The 25,105-nt window shown below is 39.7% G+C and overlaps 4 protein-coding genes and 3 non-coding genes across 12 annotated transcripts; all 7 read right to left on the reverse strand.

Moving 5' to 3' along the window:
• Positions 1-1,046: 1,046 nt before the first annotated feature.
• LOC102719537 (esterase PIR7B) lies at positions 1,047-3,508 on the reverse strand. The gene is made up of 3 exons (XM_015843753.2): positions 2,964-3,508; positions 2,002-2,142; positions 1,047-1,455 (listed from the first exon to the last, which is right to left on the reverse strand). Exons 1-3 carry the CDS (start codon positions 3,351-3,353, stop codon positions 1,168-1,170), a joined length of 819 nt encoding a protein of 272 aa, XP_015699239.2. The 5' UTR covers positions 3,354-3,508; the 3' UTR covers positions 1,047-1,167.
• A 125-nt stretch (positions 3,509-3,633) lies between these two features.
• On the reverse strand, positions 3,634-6,948 carry LOC102722457 (probable esterase PIR7A). 6 transcript variants are annotated; one of them, XM_040523969.1, is made up of 5 exons: positions 6,873-6,909; positions 5,707-6,432; positions 4,392-4,808; positions 4,150-4,287; positions 3,634-4,087 (listed from the first exon to the last, which is right to left on the reverse strand). In XM_040523969.1, the coding sequence occupies exons 3-5, from the start codon at positions 4,773-4,775 to the stop codon at positions 3,797-3,799; spliced, it is 813 nt and encodes a 270-aa protein (XP_040379903.1). In that variant the 5' UTR covers positions 4,776-4,808; positions 5,707-6,432; positions 6,873-6,909; the 3' UTR covers positions 3,634-3,796. The 6 variants fall into 6 exon arrangements, with proteins under 6 accessions (XP_040379903.1, XP_040379912.1, XP_040379910.1 ...); XM_040523978.1 differs by having other exon boundaries at positions 3,634-4,042; positions 4,392-4,812; XM_040523976.1 differs by having other exon boundaries at positions 3,634-4,084; positions 4,392-4,812.
• Positions 6,268-6,380, reverse strand: LOC121053355. The gene has a single exon (XR_005811038.1). It is a non-coding gene; the product is annotated as a small nucleolar RNA snoR100 (small nucleolar RNA).
• Positions 6,510-6,585, reverse strand: LOC121053343. The gene has a single exon (XR_005811026.1). It is a non-coding gene; the product is annotated as a small nucleolar RNA Z155 (small nucleolar RNA).
• LOC121053332 lies at positions 6,670-6,765 on the reverse strand. The gene has a single exon (XR_005811015.1). It is a non-coding gene; the product is annotated as a small nucleolar RNA R41 (small nucleolar RNA).
• An 803-nt stretch (positions 6,949-7,751) lies between the features above and the next one.
• LOC102720098 (zinc finger protein GAI-ASSOCIATED FACTOR 1-like) lies at positions 7,752-11,882 on the reverse strand. The gene is made up of 3 exons (XM_040519915.1): positions 11,449-11,882; positions 8,930-9,341; positions 7,752-8,834 (listed from the first exon to the last, which is right to left on the reverse strand). Exons 1-3 carry the CDS (start codon positions 11,642-11,644, stop codon positions 7,964-7,966), a joined length of 1,479 nt encoding a protein of 492 aa, XP_040375849.1. The 5' UTR covers positions 11,645-11,882; the 3' UTR covers positions 7,752-7,963.
• An 8,163-nt stretch (positions 11,883-20,045) lies between these two features.
• On the reverse strand, positions 20,046-20,905 carry LOC102722736 (transcriptional activator hap3-like). Its single transcript, XM_015835382.1, has one exon. The coding sequence runs from the start codon at positions 20,903-20,905 to the stop codon at positions 20,372-20,374; it is 534 nt and encodes a 177-aa protein (XP_015690868.1). The 3' UTR covers positions 20,046-20,371.
• Between the last annotated feature and the right edge of the window lie 4,200 nt (positions 20,906-25,105).

Consider the following 25,105-nt stretch of genomic DNA (forward strand, 5'->3'; position numbering starts at 1 on the left):
TAAGAAAAATACAAAAGTCAATTTGACAATAGATTAGTAAATTTGGACTCTTCCTTAAGTAGTCAATCGGATAATAGAGGAACAAATCTGTTTTTCTCTTTCTTTAATCGGACAGGGGGTGTGGTTTCGGTAAGAGAAGAAAAAAAAAGAGAAGAGAACGTTTTTTTATCGGACAAGAGACGTGAACTGAAAAGAAAGAAACGATCAGTTTCTTTACACTATCTGGGAAATATTGGTTGACCGTGTAAATAAAGATAAAATTTTTATCAGGTAAGACTAAAAAATATTTTATTTTACTATTAAAACTATTATTAGAAGTTTTCATATACTAGAAAATTCCATATTAATATAAAGTAATAGAAAAATGAGCCTTTACGTTGTCTCTCATGGGTTAGAAATTCTAAGATTAATCAAAGAAAAAAAAGAGATAAAAGAAAATATCAACCGGAAAAATAGAAGAGCACTGGGCGCATGCATGCATCGATCGACAAAAGATCAATTAAAAATAAATAAAAATAATAAAAAAAGACTCCATATGTAATCAAGGTTAGAAAAATCCAAATCTCGGATACAAAGAAAAGAGTGCATGTGTAAATACACTTTAGAAATATCTAAATCTTGGATTAAAAGTTTTAAAATAATTAATACTGAGGAAAGAGCCCATCTATAAATGCAATTTGGAAAGATCTAAAATTTTGGTTAAAAATAGAAAAATTAAGAGGTATAATTTCAAAATTAAAAATAAATATAAATAATAAAAATGGTCCACGTGTAAATAAATCTCGGATTCAAAAGTTTAAAATAATTGATATTGAGAGAACAATCCATCTATAAATATAATTTGGAATCATCTAAAATTTCAGTTAAAAAAATCAGATTAGAAATACAGTTTTAGAATTAAAAATAAAGAAAAATAATAAAAAGAGTTCATGTGTAGATACAGTTTAGAAAAATCAAATCTTTAGATTAAAATTTTTAAAATAATTATAATTTAGAAAAATTTAAATTCAAATTAAAAAAATAAAAAGTAATTATTATGGCTAGCCGCGTAATATGCGTGTACCACCGTACTATTTTTTCGTATGGTAGATGTTCCTGCATAATACACCCATCAAAGGAAGCAATGACAAACTTGTATTAGCAAGCTTAACTAACATTTTCTTTTTTCTACTCATATTTGTTGGCTATCTTGTTCAGAACGTCGCAAAGCTCCCTTGGCTTGGAGCTCATGACGGCGTGGTCAGCTCCGGCGATCTCCTCGACATCTGTGCCGGGGCTCATGTCCACCATCCACCGCTGCATCTCCTCGGTGCTGGAGCCGTCGGCCATGGCGACCACGTATACCTTCTTCACCGACCCGTAGTTGCCGTTGGTCAGCAGGCCGGCGTCTTTCATCACCGGATCATCCATGAACTGGTTGCCAGGTCTCACCAGCATCTTCGCCAGTGCCAGATCCTGAAATGTCCAGCACAGTGTGCAGATAACATTTAGCATAATCTTTCCGCTTCTGCTTATATAAGCCAAAACTAAAATTCAACCAATTTATTTTTTATTATAGTTTATTTTTCAGACTGAGATTTTTACTCAGTAAGAATATGCATGTTTGATTTATAAATATACCGTTTTTTTTCAAAGAGCCAAACAATCGTCCTAATTATCTTCTATCATAATGGAAACATGATCCAGACATTGATGTGACAGGTGAACTAAACCCATAGTAATCTGAACAGTTGATTGAAATTACTGCTCTCTCCGTCGGATTTTGAATGTTTGACCCTCGTCTTATTAAAAAAACTAAAAAAATTATTTATTTTATTTATTATTTTCTTTATTATTAAAAGTAGTTTAATTATTACTTATAAATTTTTACATTTATACTAAATTTTTAAATAGAATAAAAGGTTAAAAAATTACAAGTAAATAGTCAGACTCCAATGTGTACTGGAGGAGGGAGTAATTTACTTGTGGGAGATGAAGATGATGCTGTAACTTGTGACCTACCTCAGCTGGACTTTGCTGGTAATATTTGTGTGCCAAGAAGTTGGGTCCCATATTGATTGCAACTCCTGCACCCTGTCTGTTGTTGATGGCCACCATTTCGCAATCCATAAGCAGCCCTTCTGGTGCGGTTCTTCTCATGAACTAATAATGTCGATCACACGAAAAAGAAAATGTTGTGATGGTTAATTTGTCAGTAGTATAGATATTATTCATTTTCAAACTTACCACTTATCTTTTATATACTTAGAGGATCTTGGAGAGATATCTACTATTTGGTCTTAGAGATCAATTTTTTTTCTGCTTCAAAAAAAATTGATATCTAAAACCAAATCTTAAGAATTAGACTAAAAGATATATCTCCAACATGTTACCAAATGTATTCCTAATATTTACTTATGCCTAAAATCACCTCAGTTGTATTATAAATTTGGGGCAAAAGTATGGATTCCTAACACGGTCATTCATTTTCAGATTTTTGTTGGATGAGTATGTAATTTTTATGCTTAATATTTTTTAAGATAAACCCAATACAAGATTTTAGATAACAAAATATTAGCACTCTCTTAGAGATACTCTTGGACCTCATCTTCTGGCTTATGCTTATAAACCAAAATTTAAATTTTTAAACTTTAATTTAGAGTTGATTTTAAGGTTTTTCATCATATTTTATTTTCAGTTTTCGTTTTTAAATCACCAAGAACATGTGCATAAAAAATATTCACAAATTATTTTTTATTTGTAAATATGCCGGAAAATGACGGGGGTGGTAAATTGCAAATACTAAAAGGATACTATACTATCAACACCAAAATGTATAACATTTAAATATAAGTAAATGAAACTTTTATGTATCATAGTCTAACCATTTAATGGTAATTAGTGGTCAAAAAGTGAAACATTGATAGTTAATACTGACGATTATTTGAAAACGAAGGGGGTATGAAACATGTCAGTTTATTTACCTCCTCAGTCGTGACGCCCATGGGCTTGCCGACGCACGGCATGGCGGCGGCGTCGAACACGGCGGCGGCGATCTTCTCCGGGAACCTCTCCATGGCGAGCGCGAGGCTGAGGCCGCCGTGGCTGTGCCCGACGAGGACGAGCCTCTCCTCCCCCTCCGGCGCGGCGGCGGCCACCGCGTCGAGCAGCGGGCGCGAGTACTCCTCGAAGGACCCCACCTCGTCGACGCGCGCCGGGTGGACGCCCGCCGCGGCGAGGTCGAGCGCCGTCAAGCGGTGCCCCTCGGAGCGGAGCGCGGCGGCCACCCTGTACCAGCACCACGCGCCGTGGCAGAGGCCATGGACGAGGACGAAATGCTTCTTCTTCTTCTTGCTGCTGCTGCTGCTCTCCATTTTCTCTACCGTTTCTTGGATCTTGTGTTTGCCTGCTCTGCTCCTTCGAATTTATGGGCACAGTTTGTAGAGAAGAAGGCACACTTTCTTCGTCTCCAAGAAGCTCGGTGAGATCATCTTACGCTGCAAGAAGAAATTGCTACTTGTCCTATTAATTAATCAATGATAAAGTTCTTATTTTTTGCCGAGATAACATGATGACGCATCTAATCCGATCAACTTAATCTGCAAGAACATGCAAGAACATGTGTTCAGCGAAGGAGAGATTGCGTCAGAGATATCATGAGAAGAACTCGAGTTCATGTCAAACAGAAAATGATGTAGTTTGCACGACTCATACGTGATCGATCTATAATTATATCTTCTGCTTAACAGTTTATAGTTTACACAAATATTCCATAGTAAAGATAATGTTGCTCTTCTTGGACAAATTTATTTGTTGCTCAGTGATACTTGGCTGCGATCCTGAGCAGCACATCGCACAGCTCCCTCGGCTTGGAGCACATGGCCATGTGATCAGCTCCGGCGATCTCCTCGACCTCGACGCCGGGGCTCAGATCAATGATCCACCGCTGCATGTCCTGGTTGCTTGAAGCGTCATCCATGGCGACCACGAACGCCCTCTTCACCGACCCGTAGTTGCCGTCGGTGAGCAGCGTCTCGTCCTTCATGATCGGGTCGTCGATGAACTGCGTGCCGGGTCTCACCAACATCGTCGCCAGCGTCAGATCCTGCTACAAACAGGATGAACTTGGGGCCAGTGTGATCAAACATAAAGGTGAGTAGAATTGTTTACCTCCTTTGGGCTTTGATCATACAGCTTTTCTGCCATTAGCTTGGGGCCAAGAAGAATGGCGGTTCTTGGTTCTTGATTTGTGTTCAGGACGATGCTTTTGCTGTCCATGAAGAACTCAGGTGTGATCCTCCTCATGAACTGTAGCAATGCAAGAAAATGGAATCATGCAGAGGTCTGAGACTGAATCTGATCAAGCTCTGAGCAATGGCGAAGGCGCTAAGCATGGGAGCGATCAGCCTCACCTCTTCGAGCGTGATGGCCATGTGCTTGCCGGCGCACGGCATGCAGGCGGCGAGGAACACGGCGGCGGCGACCTTGCGCGGGAACCTCTCCATGGCGAGCGCGAGGTTGAGGCCGCCGAGGCTGTGCCCGACGAGCACCAGCCGCTCGCCGGGCGCCGCCGCGGCCACGGCGTCGAGCAGCGGGCGCGAGTAGTCCTCGAAGGAGCGCACCTCGCCGAGGCGCGCCGGGTGCGCGCCGGAGGCCGCCATGTCGAGCGCCGTCGCGCGGTGCCCCGCCGCGCGCAGCATGGTCACCACCCTGTACCAGCACCACGCGCCGTGGCCGAGGCCGTGCACGAGGACGAAGTGCTTCCTGCCGCTGTCGCCATCGCCGCCGACTTCCATTCCGAATCCTTCCTTCACCCGGGAATCTCCGAGCTAGCTAGTAGACGATCCAGGATCACGAAACAAAGAAACAATTTTTATGAAGGGATCTGGAAACTGTGTATCCTAATCCATTCTCAAGATTCAAGAACTAATTCTTTTTGGGATTGGGATAGAGGGAGTACAATGCTTTGTGCATTGTTGGACATAGCAGCCCGTCAACCATTTTCTTTTGGGTTACAGAGCCGTTGCTAAATTCAATTTTTCAAACATAATTTAGGAGATGATTCTATGGTTCTGTAGGTCATTTTGTAACATTAGTTTTTAAACTTGGGTTACATATAAGTCATTTTAGTAGTGAGAAAAAAAAATGCGTTTGGTGTCATGGTTTTGTGCCTAGTTAAATGTAGTGGCCACTATGCTTATATCATTTTTAGCCCCACATTTGAAGTTGATTGTCGGGTTTTTTTTAACGTGGTTCCTAGGCTTGACTTTTAGATCATTATGAAACTAAATTTAAAAGTTCCATTCGATTGCAAAGATCACCCCCAATGGTAACATGGTCAAATTATGGTTTCGTACTTATATCTTCTTTGTGAAAAGAAATAATAAAGAAAAGACCACGAATTAAGAGCAGCACCATTATCTTTTTCCTTTACTTATACTTATAAGATAAAATATGAATTTCTAATCCTAAATTTGAAGTTTGGGGTTTTTTTATATTTTATTTTTTAGCATTGTCTTTTAAATAGCTAAGAACCCATATATAAAAACTTTATTCATAAATTTTTTTGTTTATTTGAAAATACGCGGTTTAGGCTTTTTTTAAAAAAGACCAACCATCACCCTTAGCTATCACTCTGCTTCCGATTCCCCTATGTCTATGCAACTTTTGCAGATTCTTCAAAGTTACGCTGCGCCAAATTTGCTCCATGGCATACTGATAATTTACCTTTCCCTTGATCACCTCAGAGCGAAGTAAACCAATGCGACGCACGAATAATTCGTCAGTTCCATTTTATGCAGACCGTTGAGTTGGGTCATTTGTTCCTGCCTCTACAATTACTTTGGGTGTAGGATCACTCCGTCAGGAAACCTGATTGCAGAACTTGTTGATAACAATTCAAAGCCTGAACCTCATACTGAAGTTTGTTGATAACAAACTTGCTTGAGATGTGGTGCCCAAACAAACAACCCCTAAATTCACTATGCGATAGCTGTTACAGTTCCAGCTGGATGGTACAATTCAAAGAATCCAGTTAAACATTTAGTTAGCTGATCCCAGTTCCCGAATCATGTTTTTCAAGTAAAAAATGTTTAACCAGACTTGTCACACGGCTTCATGAATCATGTTTTTATGGATAACTATGGCTGTACATTGTCAAAATAGAATCCGATAAACTGTCCCAGGCACTTGAATCATCATGGTTTTTCAGGTTTAAAAAGATAAACAAAATGAGACAGACTACACATTGGTTCTTGAATCAGTTTTTGACATTAAAACAAAAGAAAGAAGTGTGGGTCAAATCCAGGCCCGCGAGATCAAAGCCCGAAGGCATCACAGCAGGCAGACATGCAGACCAATATCAATCCATCTCTGTACACATTACCATGCTTCCTTCCTCTTCTCATCCAGAGCATCGGCTTATTGTGCACAGTTTGCAGCGTCGTATATTTTCTGCCAGCAAGATAAAGAAAAAAAAGGATTTTTGATTTGAAAGCAGAAGAAAGAAACTCCCTTTAGCAAGAAGCTTGAGTTGATCAGATAATTGTAGTCTGAATTTTGGGTCAACATGTACAGTTTCTGTGAAAGGTTATCATCCCATCAACTGGATCAAATCTTGCTTTCGGGAGATCATGAAAAGAGCAACAAATCGAAGTAGGAGTCAACTACACAACAAGAATCTGAACGTCTTGGCAGGCTCAGAAGGATCCATTAGTTTCTATCAATCAGAAGGACGCAAATCCCTCAGAAAATAGGTAGGTATTTTTTGGTCATCACAGCCACCAAACCGATCCAGATCAAGGACCCGCAAAAATACACAAATCCAAAACAGAACTCAACAATGGGAAACACGGTAAGAACCGGATGCAAAAGTTGAGACCTCGGAGAGATACCTGAAGACGACGAACTGTAGGATGGAGGCGGCGAGAGTGGAGGGCCAAGGAGAACGAAGCCGCCGCTATATAAAGGTTGGTGGCGGCTAGGGTTTCGTGGAATCAGAGCATGGGACTCGTTTCATGGGCCGGCCCAGTTAACTTGTACTTGGGTGAAATTGTTCAAAACATGATGGCCCATTTAGTACCGTACCCTTGTAGTACTCCATTAAAAATTTTTTTTATGTAAGTACTAGTATTAGAAGGAAAGAGTCTATCTGGAGTATTGTGGTTGGTCTATTTCAAACTATAGAAACTGGTTTAAATATAATATTGAATGGTTATATAGGTGATTTTAGTGAGTACATAGCGATTGTTTTGGCCACGTGGGGTATGGATGAGCAGTGTCATGCATTTTCATCCTTTTGTTTTTCTTATGTTTTATAAACTAAAATTTAAAATTTTAACCTTATATTTAAGTTGATTGTGGAGCTATTCATCAAAGTTTATTTATAGCATTAGTTTTTAGATCGCTAAGATAGATATATAAATTTTTTATTTACAAATTATTTTTCGTTTATATATATGTCATTTGGTTTTTTTTCACTCACCCCGTGGTGACAGTCAACTCAGTATTTTCTTTTCACGAGCGAATCGGCTTAAGTGTTGACCATTAGTGATGATACGTAATCTTTTGGGTTGCTGGGCTAGTGGGTAAAAGATAAACAATTGATTCACTTGGGTTTAATGGACCAATCTTTATGTGTAGTAAGCAATACTGCTACAATGTCAGCATACGTACATGACAAAAACACCTACTAAACTTCTCGAGGAGGTTATTTCATCAAGTTTCATACTCCATAGGTAGAATATTTGATTTCGTATTTTATAGGGATCCAGTAGACCAACCCCAATAATTCAGGTTGAACTAAGCTTTTTTTCATATTAGAAGATATTGTTTCTAGATATTTCTTAGATAATGGAATAACAATTCCAGTGAAAAATATTTTTCTCATATGTAGAGTCGCCTCGTGCTAACTCAATTTCATCAGATTCAAACTCTCTAAACATCAAGCTTACAACATTGCAATCGCCTTGCGGAGTAGAGTGGATTAGGCCCATGGGCCAATGCGAGGCCCAAATAGGCCCACGCCATCGAAGCTCCTCTGGTCGTCGTCGTCGTCAACGCCCATGTAGTCCACGACGCGCACGCCTTCCCCTCGCCGGCGTCGATCCATCATGCCGACGTGCTGCTCGCCGTGCATCAGCGACCCGATGGCCCTCGTCATCGCGCCACCGCCTCCGTAGAGCTGGCCGGGCAACATCCCGCCCAGGTCGAATCCGACCAGCTGCGTCGTCGTCGTCGTCGTCGCCGCCGGGACGACGTCGAACGGCCCAAGATTATGGCCTAAGGCGGGAAGCCGGTCGAGCCCACCACCACCCACCACGGCGGAGCCAATGCCCACGGTGGGGAACCCCACGCCGCCGTAGCAGCTCGCCGACGTCGTCGCGCCCAGCTCGGCCGCCTTCTGCAGCAGCGCCGTGGCGGACATGATCGCCGCTGACCCAGGCGCCGGTGGCGGGAAGCCCAGAGCGGCGTCGCCAGGCCTTTCCATGCCAGGCTTTCCCCCGTGGAAGAAGGGAGAGAATGGCGTGGCGGCTCTCCCGCCAAGGCTGGAGAGCATGCATCCCGCCATGCTGAGCGCCGGGAGGAGCGGGTTTCCCACGGCGACGGTGGTATTGTCGTCAGGGAACATCTTGAGATGCGGGCTCTTGACATCGGCGTCGATTCCGTAACCAGCGGCGGCGGCGTCATCGTCTTCGGCGACGGCGTCGTCGGGCTGGGACGGCAGGACGAGGTGGTGAGCCGCCTGACCCTGCAGAGCGGAGGTGACCGTGGCCATGTTCATCGGCTGCGCCAGCTTGTTGTTCTCCTGCGCCAGCGCGTCGCAGAACGCCCTGTGCGTGACGAAGCTGTCGCGCCTGCACGACAGCAAAAACTCAAGGTCAGGGAAAGCAAGCTCTCAACAATGGCGTCAATGGCGGATGGATGGATGCAGGGAGGGTGGGGTGCTCGCCTGGAGAAGACGGTGCCGCAGTCGCACTTGTACTCGCGGGTGCCGCAGACCTTGGAGTGGGCCTTCCAGTCGGAGTGGACGGCGTAGCGCTTGCCGCAGCGCTCGCACTTCCACTTCTTCTCGCCGTGCTTGCGGCAGAAGTGCTTCTTGATGCCGGTGAGGTCGCCCAGCGCGCGGCTCGGGCTGTGGTGCACGCACGACGGCTCCGGGCACACGTACACCCGCTTCCGCAGCGGCTCGCCGCCGGCGCCGCCGGCGCCGCGCTGCCGCAGCTTCCACGGCAGGTTGTGGCCTCGCCGGTGCAGCTGCAGGTTCTGGTCGCGCTGGAAGCCCTTGCCGCAGATCTCGCAGACGAACCGGTTCGTCGCCAGCAGCGTCCGCGGCGACAGCGCCACCACCTCCGCGCTCGGGTCTGCGCCGCGTCACACGCGCCAAATTAACGTGATTATTACGTACTTAAGTATTTAATTTAAATTACTCCGTTTTGAAACTAAAATTAGTAAAATATTTCTTTCACCGGTGAACATTCGTACGCATGCATGGACATGATTAGGAACTATTAAATGCTTCGGTTGTTTAGGGTCTTTTTGATTCGGAGGAAAAACTAACTATTTGATTCCTAAGAATCCAATTTTATGGAAGTTATTCGGTTCAAAAACTAAAGAAAATTATTCTATTCTTCAAGTTGTAAAGAGAACGTAAAAAAGAAAAATTCATTATCTCAAACATATTGAAAGAATTCCTATTCATAGATGTGGGTATACATTTCTATTACTCCATATTTATTATTTTTATGGGTTAAATTTCCTCCAATATCGAATAGATCCTTAGTGGATATGAGATTTTTGTGAGATAGGGATGAAAAATTAACAAATAAAATCTCCTCGTTTTAATACCTAGAGCGGGGGTGGGAGTTAGGAGGGAGTCCTGTTATCTCGGCAGATACCAAAACTCAATTTTCACTTAATATCAGTCCCGTGTAAACTCCCTACAAATTCCCACCATTTTACAGAATTAAGGAAGTGGACATAAAAATGAAATCCACATGTTAATGTTGCCATTAATTAATTCCTATATCAAAACTCCCAAAATTAAGTAAGTGGAAATAAAAATGAAATTCCTATGATGGGTGCACATTGGGTTTAATTGAATGTGTGAAATCTGGCTAGAGAAAACGTAGCTTGTTGCTGAAATTTGTTCAGACGTGAATGCCACCCAGATGACCCAATGCAAGGGCTAGTTACATTTCTATTACACCAATAACTTGATGGTTAGCACCGATAAGATAAGGTTGCACTGAACTTGTATGTGCTATCATTATCTTTTTCATCATTGCATTTATGTTTTCTGCAAGTGATAAAGAACTAAATTTTCAGTCACTTTTTTAAACCAGGCCTCAAATATAAATCATTTTGTACCCGTACCAAATTTTATATAGATATCTATATTCCTATAAAAATGAGTAGCGTTAGTGCTGAATTTGTCACATACCCCACTACCAACTCCCCAAATAACTAAGACATGTATATCAAAATATTTTTATTAGCTCTATTTTCAATAACATGCTAATGATATTTACAACTCAAGGGCAATATGTTAAATGTTGTCTGGTGGTACCACTTGACCTATATGTATGTATTATACACATAGCCAACAGAATTACACAATTCTATAACTGAATCTTGCCATATTGGCATATGCATAGAAATTACCATAGGTTCTCTAGCTGTACAAAAATGATGTATAGGTTCATCCTACGTGCACTTAACTAACCCAAAGATCATAGCTTAGCTGACATGATGAGAGATTAGCACTACCCATTTATGAGGAGGGAAATAGTTTTTTTTTATTTTTTTAGGCAAAGAAAAAACATTCGCTCCGTCGCAATATAAGTATATTTCTAACACTGTAGGGTTAAATTAGTCAAGAGGTGGGCAAGGGTAAAAAAAATAGAGATTTGAATGTGAATTGATTAATGAGAGAACTAGTACTCCAGAAATGCAATCTTTGTGAAATAAATTTAAATTTCAAAAATACACTTATCGTAAGACAGGAATAATAGAAGATGCTTCAACTATTTTGCGTACGTCTGTTCAGAGTTCAGACCTTGTAATCACAAAGTATTCGGACGGCGAAGAAGGATCGATCGCATAACTGAAATCAGTTAATGGTGGGCTTGCAATATTGTAAAATTTGTCAAATTTATGTCAATGAAACTAAAATTCTCCGAAAAGGCTAACAAATACTACAGTCCATTATGGTCAAAATATTCTGTCATACAGTATATGCGTTGTCATCTATCTCCCTAGTTTTCAGTGAAAGGAGATTTAGACTGACTAACAGTTACTACCATTATGGACTTGCCGTATCAATTATTGCAGTCACAAGATCGACAAGCCGGGCATCACAAGATCAAATCATTCAGTTCATGATCCATGCAAGAATTTCAAATGAAATGATTTGTAGATGATCTCAACAAACACGAACAGTTAGTTAATTAGGTGGAGAAATTGACGCACCTGGTGTCCCTGGAAGGCTTCTCTTCTTCTTCTTCACAGCCGGCGAGCCGGCAGGCGGCGGCTCCGAGGTAGCTCCGGCGAAGCGCTGCAGTTCACCGTCGTCGACATTGGCGATCTCCACCAGCGGGCTACCCAGGAGCAGTTTGCTGTAACACGACTGCTGCTGCTGCTGGTGATGCATCTCGAACTCCTCCATTTAATTGATTGCTTCTTCCAGTGTTGCTGATCACACACGGTCAAGATCCCGGTGCAACAATCCGATCCCTTTCAGCAGCAACGCTCGACATGGATGGCATGCAGCCAACTAGTTCAAGCTTTGCATGAACATGCAGAGTTTCAGCAACTGGCAACACATGCAGATCAAAGAGCAGCTAGAGATCACTACACACTCTCCTTGTGTTTCTTGCAGCTTCCTTCTCCTTTTCTGGCTAAACTTTTTCTGAGTGACAGCTATAGCTAGAGAGAAGAAGAAGAAGCAGCTGCTTGTCTTGTATTTATCCTACCAAAATTTTCTCCATGCTGCTAATAACTTTTCACTACTCCCTCTCAATATTGTAGTGGTAGCTATTTTCACTTTCAGAGAGAATTGAACCTGTCTTTGTCTGTGTGTGTGTGTCAGTGATGACTTGAGTGTACAGGATGCTATATATGCAGTATATATAGCTAGCTGCTAAGAAAGATTAATCTAGAAGCTATGAGCAGCCATAGATTGTATTACTTTTCCTAGCTTAATTAGAGCAAGTTCAATAGTATATTCAACTACTAGCTCTAACAGTTAGTCTAATAGCCAGTTCATATAATAGTTATCTACAAAACATCCATACATGATCCCACATGTCATACACACATGTTGTCCTGAAGCCCGTGTGCAGCTGGCTACAAAATAGTAGCTCATCTCTCTTCTCTCTCCTCTTATCTCTTTAAAACATGCTTATAGCTGGCTTATAGCCTGCTATTGTACCTGCTCTTAGCTCTCGAGCTAGCTTAAGCCGCGTGGAGCTGATAAGAGAGCGTGCTCTTGTAGCAAAATGTTTTAAATTTTGGATTCAATTTTATATTTGTGCATAGTTTGGATCTACCATTGTTGTTTCCTCCCCTCGGGATTGGCCGGCTAGAGAGACAGTGCTCAAGTTTTCCTGGCAAGAGAGTATAATACTGGCTTGCCATGACAGCAACCTGCTCTCTGCACAACATGGTCAAGTTGATCGCCTTCTTGTTGCCTTGTTTTCTTGCATAGGTCTCGTTTTTTTTATATTCAGATCGCAATTAACACCATAAATTCGAATTTAATGTGGGTTTCCAATCCCCAAAACCACTCTTCTTGTGGAGTGCTAACTCTCTTGAAACCAGACAGAGAGTGACAGGATTCCCTCCCAGTAATGTTAATTTCACTGCAACAACACTACGTTAATTATATAGAGATCCTTGAAGAAGGTAAAAGTTTTATTATTTTGAAGTATTTTTTTAATAAAATGGATCTAAACACTAGAGTAAAAAAATAACTAACTTTGTATTTGGTATTTGACCGTCTGAACTAGCAAATTTCACCCAAAAATGCATATGGACACGAACCATTTCTCACTTTAAAAAAAATTGGTAACTTTTACATGCCTCTAAACACCAGCTTAAAAAATACAATATCAAAACTTTTCCATTTGTCATTTACCGGCCTCTAAACATGGTCATACTCGAAATTAACGTACTCCAAATAAGAGTTGGGTGTAAAATATATGGTATGTTACCGAATTGTTTAAGGGCCTTGGGATTTGCAGGTGATGATAACGATGATGATGCGTAAGATGGAGGATGAACACGCGTATATAGGACAGCTCAGTCTAAAGTTAATTAGATGGATACGAATTAACGGACAAGTTTTTTTTTAAGAACAAAAGGAGCTTTCAGAAATCACAATTGTATTGTAACGTTCTGAGTGTTTGTCAGGACATTTTCCTTCGCTGCCTGATCTCCAAGGAACTATTAACTGTAATTACTTTCCCGTTTTATATGGTAAAACCTTTGAATCTATGATAAATATATATTATTAGTTGTATATGTGTAGATTATAAAGTCTTATATCGTGAATATTGTAGTTTACTAGTATCCTTTTCTTTTTATTTCTGATTATACTTATAAGACAAAATTTAATTTTTAGTTGAAATTTAGAGTTGATTTTATGTTTTTTATCTTAGCTTATTTTTAATCCTTACTTTTATATCGCTAAGAACACATATATAAAGGTTTTATTTATAAATTATTTTCTGTTTGCAAATATATCTCGGAAAATACCAAAAAAATAGAATAACTCAATATTATCCCTCCACTTATTTTTCAGGAACACGGCATATTTTCTGCATATATGTACTGTCAATCTGAGACACTCCAGCAGATATAGTAGTACTGCTTACTCCTGTTTGCTTAACACATCTGAAAACGACTGAGCCTGCACAAGTACAGAATTACAAGAAGCAATCCTTAATTTAATCAAGAGGAAGTGACACTGTTTAATTCATTGAACCAAAAATAAATAAAGTAGCTTTTCCACCCTCTTGATTGACATGGATGGTGGATGGACCCAAATATGTTCCCAGACATGCAGTTAATGCCGTGTTAACTTGTCATATACAGCTACAATACATTTACTCTGACATATATCTAAGTATTATATCACAAAAAATGCTTAAGAAGGATTATCAGGCTCGCGTTAATCAGAAAAATAAAATAAAATCTACATCGTGGATGGGCCTAATAAGAGTTGTACACCAAACCCAATCATATTGATATAATATTAAATCCAATTCAACCAGCTCCACACAAAATTATGTATGAAATCCGCTAACTAGTTATCCTTATATACTCCCAGTCTCTAAATGTTTGACGTCGTTGACTTTTTTATATATGTTTAATTATTTGTCAAATTCAATTTTTTAAAATATATAAAGCTATGTATATACATAAAAGTATATTTAATAATAGATGAAATGGTATAAAAATAATTAATAATCATGTGAATTTTTTAAATAAGATGAATAGTCAAATATGTATAAAAAATTAATAGCGTAAAGCATTTAGGGACAACGGAGGAATTTTTTTTCCATATATGGATCATGAGTTAGGCCAGAACAAAACAGATAGCCAGAGCTGAGAGTGCACGCTAACCAGCTACTTACCATTTTCATCACCTTTAAACTCTAGTTGATGGACTGGACAGCAGGTTGATCGATCGACAGGGAAGGGGAATTCAGATGCACTGAAGCTGCTTTCTTCTTGCCTAGTCTCTGAAGAAGATACCAAGGTTGGTTGCATCCGGCCCTTCTGCAGGCAGCGAAAACGTCTAGTTATTGGTGAACACATGAAGTGATCGATGGATGGAGAGGGAAAGATCGAGAGCAGAAATGCGCCTTGTTCCTTCGTGATTTCAGTTCACTGAAATCGTTAAATATTTGACAAATTGGAGTGGGTCGAGAGCCCACCATGCATCGATCGATCTCCTGAGATCAGGCTAGCTAGCGATCGAGTTGTTGTTGTTGATGATGATCTAGTTAGCTAATCAATTCAATTTAATTACTAATTGCAGAATTGCATAGTTGTTTTCGTCGTATTAGATGCCTCTGAATATTACCATTGTCATTGCCGTGCTTAGTCTGTAGCAGTAGCACTGATGGTTCCCTTCTCATTTTTGTCTTCTCTGCCGGCCCTTTCGTCGTTAATTACACTGGACAAGTGCATATTTTAGCTGAACATTTGGAAAATTGGAACCATGCGACATGCATGCGTCAGTGCAGCGACTGTTCTTGACGCGGAGACTGGAGGACGTACGCGATTATTACATGGCAACATTTGTAGCTTTCCTCGAGGTAATCAGGCTCAGATCGTAGACGACGAATTCTGAATCTGAATTGTGGTCTGAATCCTGAGCGATGAACAGTATCCAAGAATGCATCTCCTGCAGCCAGCATCAAGGCGAGGCCATCCATTAATTCTTTTTCTTTATGATGAAAAAAATAAGCATTGGTAGAGAAAATAAATCACAAATGGATAATACAACAGTAGCGGATCTAGACAACGAGGTTAGAGTGATCTGAACAAGTCAGAGTTTCAGTCATAATTTTTATTAATCTTTATTATAAATTTTTAGTGGAGTCTTAATGAAAGCCCCATTGACTTTAACAGGTAGCGAAGACTCGAGCCCCGCCGTCCCATAGTAGATGTGTTTCTATAATACAGAAAACCGTTACAATTCTATACCTAGACAGCAAAGAATCTTCGTAGGTCAGGGAAGCATTTCTACATGGGAAACACAAAGAGAAAAATATAGAAACAAGGTGGTCTAGAGGTAGCTAGAACCCTAAAAGCCTAAAAGGTGGCGATATTTCAAAGAAACAGAATAGACAACTACACATAAGCCTACGTCTAATTTACACCGCTAAATTAACATTCTGCTAAGGTCACACAGTAAATCATTGGTGGCTGAATTCATTAATGCACTCCTGAATCTTCGCCGCTTGATCGATCATATGTCAACACCTAATCTCCCTGCTCATAATTACTAGTAGCTTGCAGTGTCAAGGAAAGTTAAATTAAAACAGGCCTACTAATTAGTAAGATGTCCAGCAAGTCTATTGGTACTAATAAATTTCAAGATTGGATCCTTCTCTTGGGATAAGTTTATGACAGCGACTTCAGAATTGCTACCTGAACATCAGAGAGAGATCGAGCTCTGAGTGATTCTTCAGATGAACAGCCACAAACAGTGCTCAATTGTTCTGAACCGATCGAGCCGGCCAATCAGGCGCCAACGTACATGATCTTTAACCACATCTTTCTTCCATTCCGCATCATCTGACAGCTCTGATTAGGATCCCTCAGCATCATGATCGATTCTGTCTGTCAGTGTGCTCGCATTATTCCCAGGGAAACAGCAACCATTTTGGCAGCACACTGCTCACTCTGATCAGTTCTTGGAAAGAAAAACAAAATCAAATGAAAGCTTTCTAGAATTCCATGTCTGAAACCTACACTTCAGAAAAAAAATTCTCCTGAGCTGTCATGATCTCTCTCCAGCGATCAGATTTGACACGGCAATCTTTCTGATGCGAGCAATTATCTTTGGAGGAGGGCTATAAAGTCAAAGCTGCCTGCTATCTTTGCAGGAGAGAAGCCCTACCACTGGGGTCAGTCAGATCTTGGCATGATGAAGCAGCTTTCTTCACAAGCGCCGGCCCCCTCTGCCGCTTCTGGTGCAGCTCACCGGTGCACGTCGGACGTGAGCCGCTCGCCTGTCGTCTCAGAAGAGCATCGCCCCGCCATCATCGGCGAGCTGATCGTCGCAAGAACAGCGACTCCGACAGGCGACAGCTCGCCGCCGCGTGTTGCCATTCCATTCGGGGGGGGGGGGGGGGGGGGGGGGGGGGTTTGTTCAGGCCCCGCCTGGCGGAGCGGCAGCTGACCTACAGCATTCCTAACGGTTATTATATCTTATCCTCTATTATAAAAATATAGGATGAAAGGTAAAAATATAGAATATCTATTACATATTTTATTTTTAGATGTTGTCCTTCCATCCGAGATACGAATGATGTCATAGGTGATCTGCTTAGTATAAAGAGATATAAAGAATGAAACTATTTTAGATTATCATTAAAATAAAGATAAAAATTTAGATGAGCATGCTCCTTACGTTATCTTCTTCGTCATCTTCTCCATCTGAATTCCGGAACAGAAGATCAGGGCGTGTGTTCATCCTTCCTATCTTGGTGTTGGTGCAAAGCCACATCGAATTATTATTTTTGGATCCAAATTACATTTATTACAGTGCTACTACGTAATACTAATTTGACACGAAAATGGTAATCGCATTATTAGACGGATGCGTATTGGTACCAAACAATGTTGCAATTTGCAAGCATATGACGAACACCCAGCACTGCAGGTTGGCTGGCCCATGGAGTGAACCGGCCCGTCGAGCCCATGGGTTGATTGGGCCGAACAGGCCGGCCCATCCAGTCTCCTTCCTTTTCCATGGAGGCAAGTGAAGAAGGCCGGCCCAGGCGGGGATGGGCCCGGCCCATCAAGGGTTCTGTCCCGCCTCTCATTTCACATTCATCGTTTCATATTATACGATTTTTTTTGTCTAGCTTATATTTATTTATGGAATAGTGAATATGTTTCGTATATGTTTCCAAATTCATTAGCATCCATGTGGATCTATGAAAAACGGAAACATCTTATGGTGTGAAATAAATGTACTTTATTTTTTTATTTTTATATGACTTCGTTAGCTTCTATATCTACTTTTGCCTATTCGTTTTATTTAAAATATTTATATAATTATTTTATTGTGATTTGATTTATTACTAGAGACACACTTTTAAAACATGACTTATAATTTTGTATATTTATATAGAAGTTTAAATTAAGACATCCAGTCATCCAAAAAGTAAATAGTACAGATAAAAGACCGAGGGAGTAAATAGCTTTTTTACCCACACGTGTGATTCTCCTTTTTTTTTGTTGCAAAAATACTTTACTCGTTTTTAGGTATGTTTTTTTGCTAACACTTTTTTGATGTATTTTACCTTGTGATATACTTATTTAAAAATTGATTTCACGATTCGGTTATTTGTGATATGACTATGATCCTCCTGCTTATTGGCTTAGCCATAAGCATACTTTAGATTCTGAAACTTAATTCAAAGTTAGTTTTGCTTTATTGATCATAGTCTATTTTCAACCCTTCTTTTTAACCTTGAATGACATACATACAAAAGGTTTGCCCATAAATTAAGTTTACTCAATTTATTTTTCCATGTCTTATATATATACAATTGTTTCTGTTCTTTTAAAGTATATATTTGTTTGGTTTAGTTGTTTATCTATATAAATGGTAGAATATATGACAAAACTATTGCACCTCCGCCATGCACCATGGCTTCTTTAAACTTATATACCAAATTATACGTGGCATCACATAGGCCAAATGATTGTAGTGATATTCAACTAAGTTTACGATCATACCAATCTTCCAATAATAGTATACCTTACACGACAAGCAACAATAAGCAATCCACGTCTATAAAGTGGGAAATGCTACATGCACATCTCATCATTCTCTGTATCTCTCGAGACGATTTATCGGGTAGTGCGCTTCTATGGTAATCGTCACTTCACAACTTGACACTTGTTGTCGGACATCATTATACTTCAGAAAACTCCTTTTTGCACGACCTAAATATATTAATCGCGCATGATGTACAAACACATAGAGACTTTTCTCATAAGAAAACCACGTTCAAACATCGTAAAAACCCACCAGACTACATATGCCTCTAGAACATTTCCTCATGGGCATGCATGGTCCCTACAAAAACTTTATTGTGAATTGCAAATTACCCTCTTACGGTACCTTTTTTGAGCTATTCCATCCAACTTTCTTCATTTCCATTGGATCAACTTGAGTTTAATACAAACCGCTCTTAGAACAGCGTACCAAAAAGCCTTCTGCACACCTGAGAGCAATCAAAAGACACAACTGCTCAGAATGGGTTGGATTTCTTTACCCAAATGATGCAGCAAGTAGGAGCATCTCAGGACAGCCCTTGCTTGTTTGGTTTTTAATTTTCCTACTTTTATCTCCCCAAAACTTTCGGCACAGAAGTCGAGGGCAAATTTGACGTGTCTGCAGTGTAAAGAAAACAACGAGATTTTTCGCAAATTCATATACTCTTTTGATTGAAAATATAAGTATTTTTAGTTTAATTAGTAGAGATTAATGTTAAGAATAAAAGAGTATAATGTTGTCTTTATAAATAAGGAATAGATGAAACTGAGAGCTTAGATATGGGAACTTTTGGGTGGGAAATAATGGATGGCACCAGCCGTGAATAGTGCTCGAAATGCTTATATTATAGGATAAGATTTAGAGACAGTTACACTATGCAATGGTGGGAGTATATAACATATGTTTAGCAAGTGTTATATTTTTACATATGAAAATACTGATAGCTATGTATATATACATGTTTCAATAATTTCCACTTTACCCTTTCACTATTTTAATTATGCAAGGCCATGCTAGCTAGTAATTAAAATTTAGTTGTCATTAAGCATATATAAATATGTCATATTGAGAGAAGAAATGCCAGCTCTACTATGCTACCAGCTAGTATACTGTAGGGTATATATCAACTTAACTGCTAAGTATTCTATGCATATATATATATATACGTATAGGAGTGTCCATGTTTGCACTGCGTTTCGTAAAAGAAATAGAAAATAATATTTGGCCGTTGGTACAGTGCGCTATGCGGCAGATATATTCATTGGAATAAAGATCATAGTTCTGCAATTAATATATAATACACTATATATACTACTCTCTCTGTTACTTTAATATAAGATTTTTTAGACTTATCTAAATTCATATGGATGTTAATAATCTCGATACATTCAGATATGAATGAAATGGTGTGCCCGAAAATCCATATGGAACACATGGGAATACATGATATACCGAATTGAAGCTACTTCAATGGGCGACAAAAACAAACGGAAAACCTGAAATAGTTTAAAAGTATATGCACGCCCATTGCACGCAAAAAGCCATACATATATCTTCAGACTTCAGAGCAGTACAACATATACTTTTTGGAAACCAGAGCAGTACAGATTTGGTACAGCACATCGTAGTACAAATTGTGCTGCACAGACAAGCAAGGCATACATACTGGCTACTGCAGAGTTTGCAACACACAACACAGCACACACGTCACACAAAACTCTCATGCATGATCAATATTAGAGAGGTCTTCATCATATTTGGAGGAACTTTTTGCAATCTGATCGATCAACACGCGTCAGATGAGAGTGTAGGACATGGTTTTTCTTCAGGAGCACAGCTAGCAGTTCAGCGTGCATGCATGCATGGCTAAGCATTTCGACCTTGCTGCTGGTTGCCTCTGAAGATGGAGAGCTCAGCCCTCACGTCGATCTGTATGGCGCCGGCCGGCCTGCTGCCGCCGGCGTTGTTGGTGTTGTTGAGCGACGCCGCGAGCTCCTCGCTCTCGCGGTACCTCTGCAGGTACCTGTGCATGGCGTCGGCGTAGTGGTCGAGCCCGAGGGCCCTCATGGCGTGGCAGATGTCGTCGCCGTTCACCGTCTTCCGCCGCTCCCGCCGGCACCGCTCCGAGGCCTCGCCGGTGACGAAGCTGATGAACTCCGTGGCGCACTCCTGGATCGTCTCCTTGGCGCGCTTCGATATCTTGGCCTGCGGCGGCAGCCCGTCCTTCATGATCCTCCCCACGTTGGCGATCGGCAGCAGGTTGTCTTGCCCGGTGACACCGCCGTCGCCGGCGCCATCCCTCGAGGCCGAGGTTGACGACGACGATGCCCTAGGAAGGCTTTGCATGGGTTGGACGCGACCCAATTGGCTAAATCCGGAGAAATTGAGATCGCGGCTCATTTCTAGGTGGAAAAGGGGTATGTATCTGATCTTACTTATAAGAGTGATGTATAGTACCAGTCACGCCGTTGTAGTAAACCTGGTGATATTGATATTTTGTATGTGCCGAAGAGAACCGGCTATAGCCCTATTTATGCATTAAGAGCTAGAGGTTTTTTGATTTATTTATTGAATTTCCTCGACCTTGTTAAAAAAGTATGGAATGTTATGTTGTAACGTAGGGCTGATATTGTCTGTCAACGTCACATGGGATAATGATTCTTTACTTTTCTTATAAAAATAGGTGCGCCCGTAGTATTTATTCGCCTACCAATTAATTATTGTCCAACTTGTTAGGAAATGTTCTTTCTCAGCATTTTCTTACCTCATGCACACATATAAATTTATTTTGAGAAAAAAAGTAATGGTACTGAAATTATATGCTTGCAAAATTCTTTTAACCTTTAATATATGCTGGCCAATTACAAGCAGTAAGCGGGCATTCCTAGGACATAAACATGTAGTGTATATGAGCCAAGATTTTTTTTGTTTTGCTTTTATTGGTCAACAGTTTGTAGTACCATGTGGAGCTACATGCCTAGCTCCATCTTGTTGTACACCATGATTGAATAAATTAACTTGCACGAGTTAACCAGCATATAGATAGTACTGCAAGCTTCAGCCATATGCAGGTGCACATGCATATTGTTCACATCGATCGTTTGCAACCGTTATCAGATAATTGCATCAAACAAAAAAAAACCACAGCAATTAATCTATCCAATTGAACATAGACTTGTGCCCAACGGGCAACCTAATGTGTCTGATGAATTCCTTGCAAGAAAAAAAGTTCTCTCACGAAAGACGAGTGTGATATTCAATTTGTTGGCAATCTTCAGGTAATTAGCGGCAGTTTGGACACTAAATTTCCTTTTGAAAAAAATGCCAATTTGGACACAAATGACAGCTGACATGCACCTCCCTGTACATACAGAAACTAATCAAACAAGAAGACCACCTTAATTTAACTATGATAAAGATACAACAAAAGCAATATAAAACTTTTGATGCTAGCTAGTACTACTAATTAAAGAAACCAAAGTGCAGAGAGAAGAATAACTTTCTGGCCCAAGCTAGCGAAGCTCACACTAGCTAATCAAGCCGCTGCGCTGCCCCTCGCCGGCCAATCAGCCGCCGTCCTTTACACCGGCGACGATGCCCCTAGCCCTCTAGGCAGGCGACACCTGCCGGCCGACAAGCCGTGCGGCCCTCCCCATGGCGACGATGATGGCGTCCATCGCCGCGGCACGTGGCCATGGATCCTCCCGAATCAATGTGGGTGGAGACGACCGCGAGGACGACGACGATGAGGAAGACGAGGAGGAAGAAAGGGCGCCAACTTGGCCTTATAAAAGTCTACCGATTTGCAGCCTTTTCCCGCGCCAAAAGAGGGATAAGAGCAAGTTCAATAGTATAGCTAACTACTAGCTTCAATTCATCTATAATAATCTAATAGTCAACTCACATAATAACTACATACAAAACATATACCACCATGTCCCACATATCATAGACACATTATGTAATGAAGTCTGTGCTGCAGCTGACTATAAATTAATAGCTTACTCATCTTCTCTCATCTCTTATCTTCTTAAAATATGTTTATAGCTGGCTTATAGCATGCTATTGTACCTACTCTAATAAGCAAATGGTGTGCAGCATTTTATGTTTTGCTACTACATACGAAGTTTCATCTTTTCATGTGCCTAATTAATCTCCTTGTTGCTGCTGCTGCTCCTTCCTAATTGGATGGAACCATCCTTGATTTTTTTTTTATTTTAAATTTATATGGTTGCATTTCCCCACACACACATTGGTAATGAATTTAATACTAACATGTAGGGAGTACCAGCGAAGAGGCTTTCGACACATATCATGTGCATGCATCCATGCATGCACAAGCTCTAATGTTACCTAGCTAGATATGTAGTACAACTATAGTCTATATATTGATGCAAATTGCGTATATAAATCATGCATGCATATTAACATTTGTATATGGGTTTCTGAATCCGTGACCATTAGGAAAATGGGTCTCTTTTGTTGGAAGAATTCCTGCCACAAAATTTTTAAATCCTCATATACATGTGTGTTTGTCAAATTAACAATTATTATGACATATTTCCTCCTAATTTCATACTATATAAGACTTTCTGGTCTTACGTAGATTCCACATTTGTGCTAATACATCTAAACACATATAAATTGATACTCAGATGAATCTTGACAAATCTAGAAAGTTTTATAAAACTAAATTGGTTATAAGGAAAATACTTGATGTTTTTCAATAAATAAGAGATACTTGGGAGCGTAAGTGTAGTTAGTGTTAAGGTGAGAAAAAAAAGGAGTGAATGATAATTGATACGACATGTAATACTTAAAAGTATATATATCTTATATTCACCGATAAATACAGAGAGGACTAAAATACCTTGGGTAGCTATAGGGGTGGTAAACTGATAATCAACCTAAAACATACTCCATTTGGAAACGGAAAGCAAGTTTAATAGCAGAGCTAACTATTAATTAACTATAATATTATATTAAATCTAACATATATAATAGATTAGTTATAAAGTTGATTCTACTGGTTTTTCCGGACTCTTTCTCTATCATATGCATTTAATGTATTTAATTTGGTGCGTATGTAGATAGAGCTAGCTCTTACATAAGAGCAAACACTTCTCATTTTCTCTCTTCTCGACTTGAGCTTGTAGTTGTCTTATACTCTCTCCAGTCATTTTGGATAACACCATGGTGTTCTAAATTTATATATGAATATGATTTTGTATTAAAATATGTACAATAAATAAATGTTTATTTTTATCAAAGTATACTTTCTAACTCATCTATATATACATGTTGTCTAAGTAATTTCAAACTAAATACTTTAAAAGTTATTAATCATTAAAGTTTTAAAAATTTGGTCATACCCTTTCCTGAAGGGAGTAGCTTTCTACAGTACTTGCTCTACTGTGTTAGCAGCTAATAACTTAATGAGCTGATTAATTCGTGCAATTATTCCCGAGTACTCCATTTCAGCGTCTGTTACTCAAAGGGTCCACCTAGCTAGCACGCATTTCAGCTTGTTCCTCCAATGATTTTTTTTCTAGATTAATTTTTGGCTTTGTTTAATTTGCTCTGCAAGAACACTCGATAAGGGATATATAAAGTACCAGCGTACGTAGCTGGTGTTGTAGGGACACTGATAGCATATATATTTACATTATTGGAGGTGTAAATAAAGACACCGGCATAATTTAGTCAGCGGCATGTACTACAAATAATTAATCACTATGAATTATATATAAATAAAAGGAACATGTATAGCAATATATATATGTAGTTGGAACGATTAGTTAGCACAATAAGTCAACTATGCATATGAATACCTAAGCTTTACATTTTACTCATTAAAGAATAATCAAACCTCACATCAACAGCGAAACAGGGGGCATATAGATACATGGGTTTGTTTAAGATATTTGGAAGTTGGAAGATCTTTTGATTAATGAGATAGCTATTTAGTAGTATAAACAATAGCATTAATTAGTACAAAATGATAAACTTCTATATAAGTAAGAAATATTTTTGCAAAATACATAATTTACCAGTTCGAAAAGTATATGCGCAAAAATCAAGGATTTTTTTTAAAATAAATATAGGAGAAAGACGAAACCTATAGTCTACCATAATGTATCCAGGAGCCACACCCGGTCAGTTCTATTATCACGTATCAACTCTCTACAAGTCCATACAATCGTATTAATGAATTTATATGAAGTTTAAATCCCACGCGTAGGGTTTGCAGTAAGCCTGGATCCGACCTACTATCTCTATATATAATATATCTATCTTCATTATACAGGTAATATTTAAATAAAATTTACAAATTTAACATGGACTACTTTCTTTTTGATATATAGGTATGAAAAATTTTACATGTAAATATGATGATGTACACGCTATTATAATGTTTGAAGGACAAAACTGTATCGGAATAAAAGATAATATACTCTTCCTCCAATAATATAAATACTTTTAGTAGCTGAACTTGTGTATTAATAGGAAATATGTGAAAAACTTTAATGGTACAAGTTTATGACCGGTTAAAAATAGAATGTAGGTGTAGAAGCTGTTATATTTAATATAAATTTTAAG

The sequence above is a fragment of the Oryza brachyantha genome, chromosome 1, assembly GCF_000231095.2.
Source record: "Oryza brachyantha chromosome 1, ObraRS2, whole genome shotgun sequence".
NCBI lineage: Eukaryota > Viridiplantae > Streptophyta > Magnoliopsida > Poales > Poaceae > Oryza > Oryza brachyantha.